The sequence below is a fragment of the Equus asinus genome, chromosome 29, assembly GCF_041296235.1.
Source record: "Equus asinus isolate D_3611 breed Donkey chromosome 29, EquAss-T2T_v2, whole genome shotgun sequence".
Lineage (NCBI taxonomy): Eukaryota > Metazoa > Chordata > Mammalia > Perissodactyla > Equidae > Equus > Equus asinus.
In genome coordinates this window covers 31,045,543-31,059,314 of record NC_091818.1, presented here as the reverse complement: position 1 = coordinate 31,059,314, position 13,772 = coordinate 31,045,543, and the positions used below count along the sequence as shown (strand labels likewise).

Below are 13,772 nucleotides of genomic sequence, written 5' to 3'. Positions count from 1 at the left end.
TCTGATGCTGGAATATACTTTAATAAAAGCCTTTCCTTTCCTTTTGCTGATCTGGAATTTTGCTCCCGTCTACTTGCTTTCATAAGGTTTTGGTGAACTAAGCATTTATTGGCTTCTTTATCATATTCCCACATTCTCAGCTCAGCAAAAAACCCTTTTCAATAAAACCCACAAAGAATAAACTTCAGATAACCTTGTCTTTGGCATCATCTCCCAAGGGAAGTCCAATCACCAGGGAAAGTTACAAGGCTTAAAAAGGGCGGAAATAAGCTTAGTCTAGTTTTCTGCAAATGGGTTTGCAATTTCAGCTCATCTCATTTTCAGACTCCATCAGAGGGAGCAAATGACATTAAGAGAACAGACAAACAACATTGCTTTCGAGTAATACCCCCATTATTGCTAACCAGAATGTTATTTGAGTAGAGATTTATGAAATTATTCAAGTTAGAACTCAACTATCTTACTGCACTTGTACTCTTAAAAGTAATGTGGTTTGGCAGTTTATACCAGGCTGCTAAGAAGCACAGAGACATAAACACATTGGTATTTAGTGTCACTGAATGTTCTTAAGTTTGTTCTTCTATTGTTTAGCTACAGAATTTTAGAATGCCTCTTAAAGATCAAACGTAGCACCAAAACCGTCAAACTTAAAAATAACTAGAAGCCGAAGTCTGAATTTGACTTGTTGTTATATTTTTCTCTTTTCTTGTGACCATATTTTCCATCTTTGGGGTCCCAGAGTCTCATCAGCTTTCTCTGTCTCCTTTCCCTTCTTTCCTTATTCCCTCTTACATAAACCCCATTCAACTCCCTCGACTTCTTCCCACCACTGCCACCTGTCTGCCACCTGTCCTACCTCAGTACGTTGGAGAGACATTTTCCCGAAGTTAAGACAGCAGGTAAAAATCCAGAGACCAGACTCACATGACGCAAATGTTGAGTCTGATGCTGTATTCCCAATTCTCTAAGGATGAAAGTGATCTGAGTTACTACCCTGAACAGTAGCTGAACTATTTGAACCATGATGCCTTTTGAGAATGAGATGAATCTACACATAATGTATATCATATATATTATATATAATGTAGTTATGAAGTAGGCATAATTTACTCATTCTTTAATTCACTCATACAGCCAATACTGATGGAGTAACAGTTATGTGGTAGGCCTCTGCAAGGCCTTAGAATTTAACTAGAATTTAGCTTTTGGTTTCAGATTTTAGTTATAAAATGTACTTTAGGGTTTACTGGTTAGATTTCAGTGCAAAGTGAGTAAAAAAGAATAAGAAATCATTGCACCATAGAGTGATCCTGTTGGTAATAATGACCCCTGTCACCCCCTCTTCCACTTTGGAGATAAGGTGGGGTGGGTCATGGAGTCCGACAGAAATCCCGGACTCCAATATCACTTTCTAATGTAAACCATCTTTCTCTTTGACATCTAATGTACTTCACAGGACTTATCTACGTCATCCCCATCAAATTCTTAAAAGACAGAAAGTGGCAATAGGTCAAATGGGTCTTTTTTAGTGGATAAAACTTGAGCTCAGAAATGTTATAGGACTTTCCTAAAGCATCTCACCAGCCGATGACATAGTGCAGCAATAAGAGTCATGGCCACCTGCTTCCTGGTCTACAGCTCTCCCATGTGGGTGTGCTTCCACCTTTGTGGACCATGATTCACTTTGTCCTTGTTAAACATATGCTTTGGTATTTTTGCCTTTATCTCATAGCAAAGGTCTGTGAATCTCACCTAATGCCACCTGACTCGTTCTCTACACAGCAAATACCCCGGATGAAGGAAGACTGAGAGGGGCCCTCATTTTCAGCAAGTGGGCTGTGGGCAACAGGGAGCCAAGAGCTTTAGCTGCGTGTCCAGGATTTACAGCCCTAGGTGAAGTGAACCTTTAGCTACTGTTATCTCCTTGTCCCTGATATTGCCACCTTCTCCAGGGTGACAGCTTAGTCCTTCTAGGACATGTCATCCTCAAGGGGTAACTCTTCACTCTCTCTTTGGCAACTCACTGATCCAAATGCCTACAAACCTCATACCTAATGGGGCCAAGTTCAGTTTTTGACCTGACATTTTGCTAAACTGTTGTGGAATATATTACTTAAGAAAACAAATGAAATGACTACGGAACTTCACAGTAAATAAACGTATTTTTAATCCCTGATCTAGTCCTGCATCTACAAGTCTGGTTTCTGATGTCATGTGCATGTCATGAATAGACTGATTAAGCAGCTCCCAGCACAAGACCAGCAGAGTAAGAAGCAACTGGGGATCTGATTGTTCGAAAACACATTTGCAAGTCTGAAACGCTTCATGAGTGTTTTAGACAAGCACAGTCATGGACAAAGACCCTGGTGGTGAAGGAGGGGCAGAAACTCAACTGGCAGAAGTTAATAGAATAAAAGGTCCTGATAAGTGTCAATTTTGCACTATGGAGCATGCCCATTTCAGCCAAATCCACAGGATTGATGGCTTTTTAAACTTTATGGGATCACAGACACCATTGACAATCAGATGAAAGCTATGCAGTCCCTCAAGAAAAATGCTCAGATTTGCAGATAATTTCAGGGTTCCTCAGATCCCCAAGGCCCATTCTGATCACTTTGCTGGTTATCGGTCATTTAGGATCAGTTATCCATGTAGTGCTGGAGCGCCTGGGGGAACCCGGAAGGCGGATTGACATTGCAGGTAGAGCTCAGCTCCTGGGAAGAGCCTGCACTGCTTTCCCTTACCTTATATCCCATGCAGGTGGGCCCCCACAGCAGGAGTTCCAAGAAAGGAAGAGATGCAATGTCACTACATACTTAGTAATTAGCAACAAACTAGGGAATATTTCCCCCAAATCTGCTCTGACCTATTAACAATGCAAATATAACAAATGCACGAGAAGTTTACCTAACCTTTCCATAATTACGTAGACCAGCTCTTTACTGACTTTTAAAAAATTAAAGTAGATGTATATAAAATGTTGCCAAGTGTATAATCTAAACAGCAAATTTGCAAAACTCTAGTGTTTTAATCAAGATAACTAAACTGAGCTGTCGCAGATTAAATGGTCTCTTCTTTACATGGGTTATTTACTCTGTGAAGATACTGTTTTCCAGGTTGAACAGACAGCCTTGGAAATGAAAGTCCACACAGCTGCTTTCCCTGTCTATACAGCGAATTCAGGGTAGTTTGAAATGTACGAAATGAAGGTGAAAGTTGCAATCTATTGGCCAAGTGTAAGCTTTTTATCCAGATCTGATACTAAAGATTCTATAAACCCTAGAATTCGATCTATTCTTACTGTTCCTCCTCTTTCCCTCACCACAAACAATAAAAACAAACAAACAAAACAAAATTAAAAGTTTACACAGAATGATCAGTAAACTTATATGTGTGGTCTGAAAAGCTCTGCAACAGCATACAATACAAAATTATAACACTTAGGTTTTCAGTAAGAAATTACCATTAAAAATTACTTAAAATCACTTCTAAATATTTCCAAGTAGCTGATGGTGTTTATGCAGATGGAAGAAGAGGTAAAAGGCATCGTGGTGAAACGCAAAGACAGCCCCACGCCGGCAAGTACTGAAATACCATTTCCACTCTCCGCACTTAAACCTTCTCTCTAACCGTGACCCGAGGAAGACAGTAGTTGACCGAAAGCGTCCAATGCTCATGGATGAACAGGGCCTCTGACAGAGTACGGCCTTTCCTTCTGCGCTACCTCAGCTCAGTTTGTCTTCTATGTAGTTCAGAAAAGCATAGTGATTTATCAAGGTGAGGGAACACGGGCTAACTTGGGCAGCTTATGCAGATGACAACTGTGTGAAGTGTTTTAAGATTATTTCAATGGTGATGTGAGAATACATTAAGGAACAGACAAACAACTTGAAGGCAAGTAGCAAGAGCAAATGCCATTTGATTCTAAATTCTGTGCTACAGGCAAGAATATAGGAGCGCTTTTGTGCAAAAAATCTCCAAAGGAAAATTAATTTTTCTTTCAAACTAGCCTTCTGTGTTTTGGATGCCACTTTACTCAGGCAATTCTATTAAGTCAATACTGTGTGTCTGCCCGTGAGATTCGCTTCAAGTTATTGTTGATACAGCTAAGTGGGGTAGCCGGCAAAGTTATTTTCTGACACAATTTGTCATGGCACCTGCAGTTTACTGTGAAGCCCTCAAAACACAAATGTCTAATTGCTTCCCTCTAGAAATGCACAAAAAAATAACACGCCAAGCGCAAAGAAGTTTAAGGTAAGCTCTGCTTTGTATGAGAGGGATGAAGGTTATCCACAGCATGGAGAGAAGAGAAAGGAAGAGTTTGAACAGGGAGTCAGGATTTTTTTCTTTTTAAGAAGAGCACATTTTTTCACTTGGAAAGATTCGCCCTGAGCTAACATCTGTTGCCAATCTTCCTCTCTCTTTCTTTTTTCCTCCCCAAAGCCCCAGTACATAGTAATTGTAAATCCTTCTGGCTCTTCTACATGAGCTGCTGCCACAGCATAGCTACTGACAGACGAGTGGTGTGGTTTCGCAACCAGGAGCTGAACCCAGGGCTGCCAAAGCAGAGTGTGCTGAACTTTAACGATGACGCCATCAGGCCTGGCTCTCAGGAGTCTTATTGTAGAAAACTTTCCAGGTTTATCTGAGTCTTCAGAGAGTATGTGATTTGTTTGGTGAGCTGTTTGATTTCAGAACACTAATCACATCTCAGTTCAACTGGAAGAACCAAAACACTTTCTAAAGTCAAATACAAATTATCTTAGACTGTGCCACTGATGCTACGAGTATAGATTAAACAGAGTACTGATTGACTAACTTATATTTTAAATGATTCGAAGTTCTGAGTTAATTTTGCGGAGATAATTATTTCTCACATGCAGTGGGAATAAACTGGGATGCTATTTTCAATTTATCTTCACACCTAGCTTTTCTTTTCACTTCTAGATAACTCCCAGACCGCTATCTCCAGCCCAAATTGCTTTTCAAGCTTCAACTTCCTCCTATATTTCTCTAGGTATCTCATAGCCCCCTCAATCCAAAATGCTCCAAATCTACAATATTTCTTCCCTAAATCTTAGCCTCCTAAGGCACCATAATCCAACAAATGACTTGTAAGAAATCATCCTCAATGCATGTCCTCATGTAATGCATCATCAAGTTCCAAACCCTGCAGTTCCAGAGTACTCTACCTTCTGAATATCTCTGAGATTTCTACTCTTCCTTCTATTTTCATCCCCACTATGTTAGTCTGAGCTTTCAACATGTCCTGCCCAGAATTCTGTGAGAAGCTTCTTCCTTCTCAGGTCTTAGGGTCCCCCAAGCCTTCCTCCACCCCGCTACCACTATGATCTTTCCAGAAGTCAAGTCTGGAAAGTCAAGAAGTCAAGTCACACAGTCTTCACTTAAAATTCTCTAAGGCTCTTCACCATTTTAAGGAAAAAGTCAACACAGACTAGGAAGCCTTCCTTCTTGATCTGGCCCTTGCCTGCCTTTAGGCTCAACTTCCTCCATTCCCATGTGTGATAAAATGAAGCTCAGGTCTCATTTGAGATGGTTGTGTAGACAGACTTTACCTTTGTATACTAGAGAGGTACATTTGTTGAGTGCTTTTTTACAAAGAAATCGAAATACATCACATGTAATTTTTAAAACCAAAACTTTACATGACATGTTCCTCTAAACTTAAATGGAAAGCAACTTTAGTAAGGTGAAAAAAATGAAATAAAGCAGAAAAATAACAGTCATGAAAAATAGATTTACACGTCCAAAATTCTTACCCAGTGTCTGCTGGAAAGATACCTTCCAACCTCTTGCTGTTTGAAATGAATCTGTCTTGAACACCAGGAGCATACTATTATTGCTGCTCTTAACATTTGCTGGAAGTTTGGAACCACAGAATTTGCCAAGAAGAGAATCACTGATGTTAGAACCATCATGAATTGCCAGGTAGTCTTGGGAGCAGAAAGTGGAGGGAACCACGTCAAAATCACTGAACCTGTGAAATGAATCTTGTTAATACTGATATTCTCCATTTGGATTTCCATTAAATCATAACTTTAGTTATTGTAAAAAAAAAAAAAAGACAATACAAAGGCTAAAAGCAGAACATCCAAGCTTTCCTTCATAGGAAATATTAGAAACAACATACCATTTTACTTATCAGTTCAAAAGTTGAGTCAACCTTTTCTGAGTGACTACAATATGTCAGAAAGTATTGTGGGGGACAATAAGATGAGTAAGATACATCCTCAACTTCCAGGAGTGTATAGTCACGGACATATTAAGTCTACTTGAGATTAAGTTTTGACAGGTTCAACTGTTTTTATTTATCATTTCAGCAACACTTTAGTTTTCCAGTCTCATTAAAAATATGGTATTTTTGTGCAATCAAGTGGTACTATTATCCAAGTTTTTACTTATGGGAAGCATGCTAACATGATAGAGCGGAAGAAATGCTGGTTTCAGAATCACAGCTCCCTTCTCATTCTCACAGTCTCCGTATCCCTCTTTTAAAGTGGAGTTTATAGTAAGGTTAAGTGCAACAGTATGTAAAAATCAGACTATGGTATCTGGCAGAGAGTAGACGCTCAAAAAAAAAAGTGATCTTATTATTATTTTGAAATCCAGGAATAAGAATTAAGTTATTCCTCATAAAAGAGATAAAAAACATAAAAATCGGTGAGAGAAAAGAGCGAACTAAACTCTCTTGGGTTTCTTTGGATTGCCATAACCTGAAAGGTACATTTAAGACCACTGTGGTAGTCACTGGCACTTCACCACACCCCCCAGCTCTCCGCCTTCCTGACACTTGCTAGGGCTTCACTTCCATGTACACTCTGAGGTTTGACATGGCCATAAGACTGGCTTTGACCATGGAAACATAAGTAGGAGTGATGTGTATGTCTTTCTGGAAGAAGTTTTAAAAACTATTACTCAACTTGCCACATTACCTTCCCACTGCAGTGATGATCATGGAAGCTAATGTAGAAATGAAGTTTCCATCAGCCTGGGCTACTGAGTGACCATGAGAAGCAGAGCCTCCTTGCTGGGCCACACTGGACATACAGTCATACATCACTTAACGACAGGGATACATTCTGAGAAATGCACCGTTAAGCGATTTCATAATTATGCAAACACCATAGAGCGCACTTACACAAATCTAAATGGCATAGCCAACTACACATCTAAGCTCTATGCTACTAACCTTCTGGGACCACCATCATATATACAGTCCGTCGTTATCCGAAACACCGTTATATGGCGTGTGACTGTACTCACGTGAGTGAGAAATAAACTCGTTGAGTTAAAGTGCTGTGCCTACGAGTTGTTTGTCACCACTTTTAACCTATCCTAACAGATATAAACCTAATTTTTCTTTCACGGCCTAACACAGTATTTTAATCTAGGTTTTACACTTTGTCATTTCAAGTAACTATTCCCAGAGTTCCCAAACAAGCAAGGCTTCCTATATGGTTTATCTTCGAGATTTTATGGTGAGTTTATTTTTTTTAATCTGTTTAAATTATTTGATATCCTGTCCTCATTTTTGGAGGTCTTCTTTTTCATGTTTTTTTTTTTTTGCTAGCAGCTGTAATAAATAATATATAACAGAATAATTTGAAAATATCTAATATGAAAATACTTCCTTTTAAGAGCCTTAAGAAAAAAAGGATCAGTTAATATTTTTCAAAAAGGTTTTGATTGGTTGAATCTTTTTAGACTGATTATGAAAAACAAGACAAAAAATTATTTATTTCCTTTAACCACACGTAACATTTAACATTCTTGTAAAAGATGAGGGCAGAATAATAGCTAGATAATTTCCCCAAACACTATATTCGTGTTCAGACATTTATCTTCCACAACATGAATCCACAAAGAATGATAAAGATTTGAATTTCCAAGAGGGCTCAGAGCTGTTTCAGTTTTTTATTTTGAATCATTTTTCCAGGACAGCACAGAACATATCTGGAAAGTCCCATTGACAGAAAACCTTATGAGGCCAGCATATTTTGAGAGTCTTGGTAGGATCGATGTTTTACTAACGTCTGCAACTTCTGCAGCACCTAGCGTGGTGTCTGTTTCATAGAATGTAGGTTCTTAGAAAGAGCATAATAAATAATTTTCCAAAGAAGCTGATGTGATGTTTGACTATGGTGAACCCTGGGGCCCAGGCAAGAAACAGAAGAAAAAAAATACACAAACACACACACACATATCAACTATAATCCTAGACATGTAAGAAGCAAATATTGTGCCACAATGGCAAACGACAAGAACCACCACTTACACTTCCATTCTGGGCAGGTGATCCTTTCACACCCCTCCTGCTCCTGGCTATCTGGCAGTCTTTGTTTATTCTTTTAGTCCCAGGATTTAAAGGACTTTTTGGCCCTGATGCATCAGCTTCCTTACAAACAGTCCCAGATGGGATCTGCAGTTTTCTTCAAGGTCCAGCCCATAGCCCACATACCATCTGATACAGGAACCAAATCAGGCTCGACGAGACCTGTCTCACAGCCCGAGGACCCATTTGATATATGAGGCCTCTTGAGGTAAATGGCAGAGAGTCTATGATTTTTAGGGCAGAACATGATCATAGACATATAAGACGAAGGGACGGAGGAGTGGTCCTAGCCCACCAAGCTTCCATAAAAAATTCTACATTGCCGTGAACTCTGCCAACTTTCAGAGTTTCCCACCACATACTGAAACACAAGAGTTAGAAACATGTCATCTTAGACGAAAGCAATTTTGAAGTGTATCACCCTGGGGAACTGGAGGTGGCGTGCCCTTAATCAGTGTTGCTGGCAGTCAGCAGGACTAGGGGAGAATTTTACTGATGAGGGAACATATGGCGTGTAGCTCCAGTTTAGAGGTGTTCTGATAGTCAAAGAAAATAAATTTCTGAAGTAGTTAGAAAATTTACCCTTTGAGAGATAGCATAGGTAATTTTTTTTTTTTTTAAGATTGGCCCTGAGCTAATATCTGTTGCCAATCTTCTTATTTTTTTTCCTTCTTCTCGCCAAAGCCCCCCTAGTGCCTAGTTCTATATTCCAACTGTAGGTCCTTCTGGTTGTGCTATGTGAGATGCCGCCTCAGCACAGCTTGATGTGTGGTGCCATGTCCACGCCAAGGGTCTGAACCAGTGAAACCCCAGGCCACTGAAGTGGAGCGCGGGAACTTAACCACTCGGCCACGGGGCCGGCTCCAGCATAGGGAAATATTAAGGACATGGTTTTGGGAGGAAATCTGATATGGATTTGGATTTTGACTCTTCCTTTAGTACTGTATCACTTTGGGAAAATGATTTGACCCTTGTGAACCTCAGTTTTCTGATCAGTAAAATGAAAATAATAATACAAATCTCATGTGACTATTTTAAGAATTAAATAAGAGGATTATGGGAAGTGTTCATTAAAGTTCCTTGTGTATAATAAGTGCCCAGCAAATGGAAACTGCCTTCTCTTGCCTTCCCTACAGCCTTTGATTTCAAGATAGGTAAATAACTTTACACCCCATTATATGACTCTCCTTTGAAACTGCTGGAAACTTCTAACAAGGGGTTTAATTGGTGGAGTGCCTGCCTTTCCCCCTTAATTACTACTGGCTTGTGTGGAGGGTAGGAGGCCCATTTCCCAGGTTTATACTACCAACCAAGAACCTCACTCTCCCTCCCTCTAGATTCCCTTATACACCTCTGATGAGAATCAGTGCTGTCCATCTTTAAAGGAATATCTTTGCTGTAAATAGAGCTGAAAGGATTTTCCTAAGGAGGTACATTTGTCTTACGTACTTGAGCTGAACCACTCTGTCATCTCTCACGGTGATGCTATACAGACAGTACATATTGTTGGGGTAGTCTGAGTATGAATAGGCAGGGCTCTTGATGGTTCCCGTGGAGAAGTTGAACACACCACCACAGGCTGTAACAGAGGACAGGAGCAGATGCGGAGAACAGTTATTGCTCATAGACTGGAAAAATAATTTTAAGATATTCTTTACTCTTGTACTTTTTTCCCTGAGAGATAATAGTTATTTGTCTTAAAGAAACTTAAACTTCCCTTCATTGTATTTAAAAATAATTCTGATGTTTCCACGGAGGTGGGGGGAAGAGACAGGAAGGGAAGAGAAGCAGGGAAGAATGTTTTACGGTACAGCTTGGAACAGAGTAAGTCTGAGTCAAATGAATGGCCAGAGTGAAAGCAACGAAAATGAACATTTCATGTATTGGGGTGTAAGTGTCCTTTCTCTATTTTTAACAGACAGATTCAGAAGGATTATAGTAATAACTGGAAGTTTAGAAAAGGTGTGCAGAATCCAAGAGATGCTGTGGCATATGAACCCAGGAAGGACTCCTATCTAGAAATCCTCAATAATATAGATTCAAGTCTCCTCTGTCAAAGAGAGACTGTTATAAGGTGGAGTATTGGAAATCATTTTTGAGATGTTCAAGTTCAGTTCCCTCTGTGGACTCAAATGCATAACTCTCGGGTCCTATGTATTTCTACTTAGTTGTGAGACTGTTAAGGACTCTTCTTGCCCAAATCTGTATTATTGGTCCTCAACAAGCATGAGAGAGGCCCACTCCCCTGTCTGACTCTAGCAATCAACAGTCCAGAGCCCTTAGTTATTGCCATCAGTCAATAAAACAAGAGCGCTAAAAATATAAAGCCCATTACAAAAAATATAAAGTTATTGTTATGTTTGCTTGGTCTTACATATAAGGAGGATCAGATTCTGCCATCTAATGACAGACAGTGCCCTACTCTCATTGCAGTGAGAAAGGTTTATTTTATTTTATGATTCTAAAATAATAATGGGGTTAGTATATTCTGATGATATTTCTATGGTTTATATATTATCTATGGACATATTCCATTTAAATCTCATAGGAATGATAAATTGTGGTGGCCACTTAAGATTATTAAGGTTACTTATTAGTTTGTTTGTTAGCTTTGCCTCCACTGAGCCCACATTGTGGGGAAGGCTATTCTCTATAAGCCCATAAGTATTCACGCGCTCAGACCCCTGAGTTCATCTGTAGTGAATTCAGTTTTAGATTTACATAGCCTTATTCTATTGCATCTGGTACACGACTGAGTGGTCTCTGAAAGCTTATCAATGCCTAAATAACTCCCAAATTTGCACACTGTCAGGACTTGAAATATTAACATCAAAATACTCTTTAAATGAGACTCTCCTAGTAGACATAGTGAACTTGCACACAATGTCTTAGGAAAATGAGGATTAAAGAGGAAAAGGACATCAAGCAGGGATGTAACTCTCCAAAACACCAGTTGTGCCGAAAGAATAAAACACACTAATCCCTCCCTTTATTCAACAGGACAATTGAGGGAGGGGATGTTGGTTGCTCGGTTGTATTCTGTTTGTGCCAACAGACGTACAAGACCACACACACTCAGACTTCACAAATGGGGGTCAGGACTCAGGTAGCAGTGGATGAATTGTGAATGCCAATGAATTGTGAAGGCCTTTTTCAGGAGTAAACAAACATTTTCAATCTTCTCTGTGGATGGGAATAGCAATTTACTTGAAAGATAATTTAACTTTCTACCTTTAGCAGTGGGTTTGGTCAAGCAAAGACAAAGCAAACCAAAGATTCTGCGAGATGTGTGTGCCCATTTCTCTGAAGTTGAGATGGATGATGTAGGATCAATGCTATCAGCTAACTGGCCAACCAAGTTCATTGCAGGAGGGGAAAAAAGACTACTCAAAATAGGAAAATATGGCCTTATGATTTTCAAGTGAAATAGATCAAATTGTCTATAAAGAATGAAAAGGTTCTGGTAGCTACAAAGGTCTTTGCCCAGCCTGTGACTTGTCTTGTCACTTTGCCTTGATATGGAGAGGCTGCAAATTATAACGTAGTTGAATACATCAACCTTTCCCTTTTCCTTTAAGGCTTGCGCTTTTTGCATATTGTTAAAAAAAACCTCTTCCTACCAGAAGATCATAAAGACATTCTCTTATATTTTTTCTAAATTTATAAAATTTTGCTTTTCACATTAGCAAAGCGACTTGGGGAAATGAAAAGGCATCTGGATAATCTGGGCCCAAAAGCCACCTTTACGATGTACAAACACTAAAGATAGCAGAAATGTTCATTTTAACTTTAATCATCAAAATAAATCTTAATTCTCCACTTGATTTTCAAAGAGTAGTTCCAGCCAAAGTTTATGAAAAAGGGCCTCCCCATTTTTCAAAAGAGAAAAATGTTGAAGTGTTTTTGCACCATGCACCTAATTGATAATTTTTTCCCATAAAGTCTCTGAATCTTCCAGTTGGTGATGCATGAATCACAATTAAAACTTCTTATGGAAATTGCTCAAGAAAAGAAACAAAATTCCAAACTACATCATTACTGTGACTCACAGGTTATCCTGTAGGAAAACTTGAATCCAAAGTCCGTGGTATGTGCGTTAGAGTAGAAGTTAAGCAGCATTGGACCAGAGATGGAGACAGGAGACAGGCTCTCATCGCCACACACAGTGGCGAAAGGTGTGGAAGCTAAGCTGTAACCCCTGATAATGTGCACGCCGTCATTGACACAGCTTCCCGTCACGGCAGAGCGAGCTGTACGAAGCAGGGAACAACCAACATTATAATCAGATGCAACAGAAACAATCAATGCTGTAAACATTCAAACAAAAATGTGAAGATTCATGCAATTTACATAGAAATTAAAATGAGAATCAAGAGCTGTTTTGCTAAGTCGCCATCTGAGTTGCTTTCCTGATGGAAGGGCGTTTACCCTGGTTGCAAAACCAGCAAGCACAGGTCTGAGAAAACAGGTAGAACTTCACAATAGACAAATCTCATTTTGAAACAACCCAGAATTTTCTTCCTTTATAAAATGGCTCCTTTAACTCAGTGATTATAAGCTGGGGACAATTTTGCCCCCAGGGTCATCTGGCAATACCTGAAGACTTCTTTTTGCTGTCATGGTGGGGTGTACCACTGGCACAGAGTGGGTAGAGGCCAGGGATGCTGCTAAACATGTTGCAATGCTCAAAGCAGCCCCACACCCTCTGTCCTCCCACTACAACAAAATTCCCGGGCCCAAAATGTCAACAGTGTGCTATTGAGAAGCCCACTGTAACTTGAATCTTACATACAGTGAGGGACTCTCTTTAAGAGAATTAGAAATCCCTTAAAGTTTATCGGACAACCATAACATGTTCACACAAATAATATTAGCTTAAGAGTTTAGTGTTGTATATACTCCAACCCATCCCAAAGAGAAATACAAAATAGAATAAACAAAAAATTTAGATCATACTGAGCATGATCTTTCATAATCTAATTTTTATTAGCATAAAATAACATCATGCATTTTTAGGTGATTAAATATTCTTTTAAAATGTTGAATTTAATATATAAAATTATATAGATGTGCCATAATATGTTCAATTAATCTCCTGTTGCTTGAAAATTCTATCTTTTCCACCTTTTTTGTGATTAAAAATACTTCAAACAAACATTCTTGCACGTGAATATTTGAGAAGTTTCTCATTATTTCATTAGAATAAATTTTTAGAAGTTGAGTTACTGGTACTAAGGTAAGATTCTTTTCCAGAATTATCAAATGGTCCTTTGGGAAGGTGTTACCAGTTCAAGGTCCCGCAACACTTTAGGTATCTGATGTTTTCCCTGATTCTACATTTTCATTCTCCCATAGAGAAATCTCATACCTGTTAACCATCACTCCCCATTTTCCCCTCTCTCTTTACTGCTCTCCCAGC

General features: G+C 39.2%; 1 protein-coding gene across 1 annotated transcript in view; it reads right to left on the bottom strand.

Moving 5' to 3' along the window:
- Positions 1 to 13,772, bottom strand: part of CUBN (cubilin) — a 256,171-nt gene that overhangs the window by 34,474 nt on the left and 207,925 nt on the right. The window contains exons 57-59 of the mRNA XM_044762035.2: positions 12,403 to 12,603; positions 9,803 to 9,932; positions 5,781 to 5,998 (exon numbers count right to left, since the gene is read on the bottom strand). Of these exons, the coding sequence (XP_044617970.2) occupies positions 5,781 to 5,998; positions 9,803 to 9,932; positions 12,403 to 12,603 (549 nt within the window). The remainder of the gene's footprint in view (positions 1 to 5,780; positions 5,999 to 9,802; positions 9,933 to 12,402; positions 12,604 to 13,772) is intronic.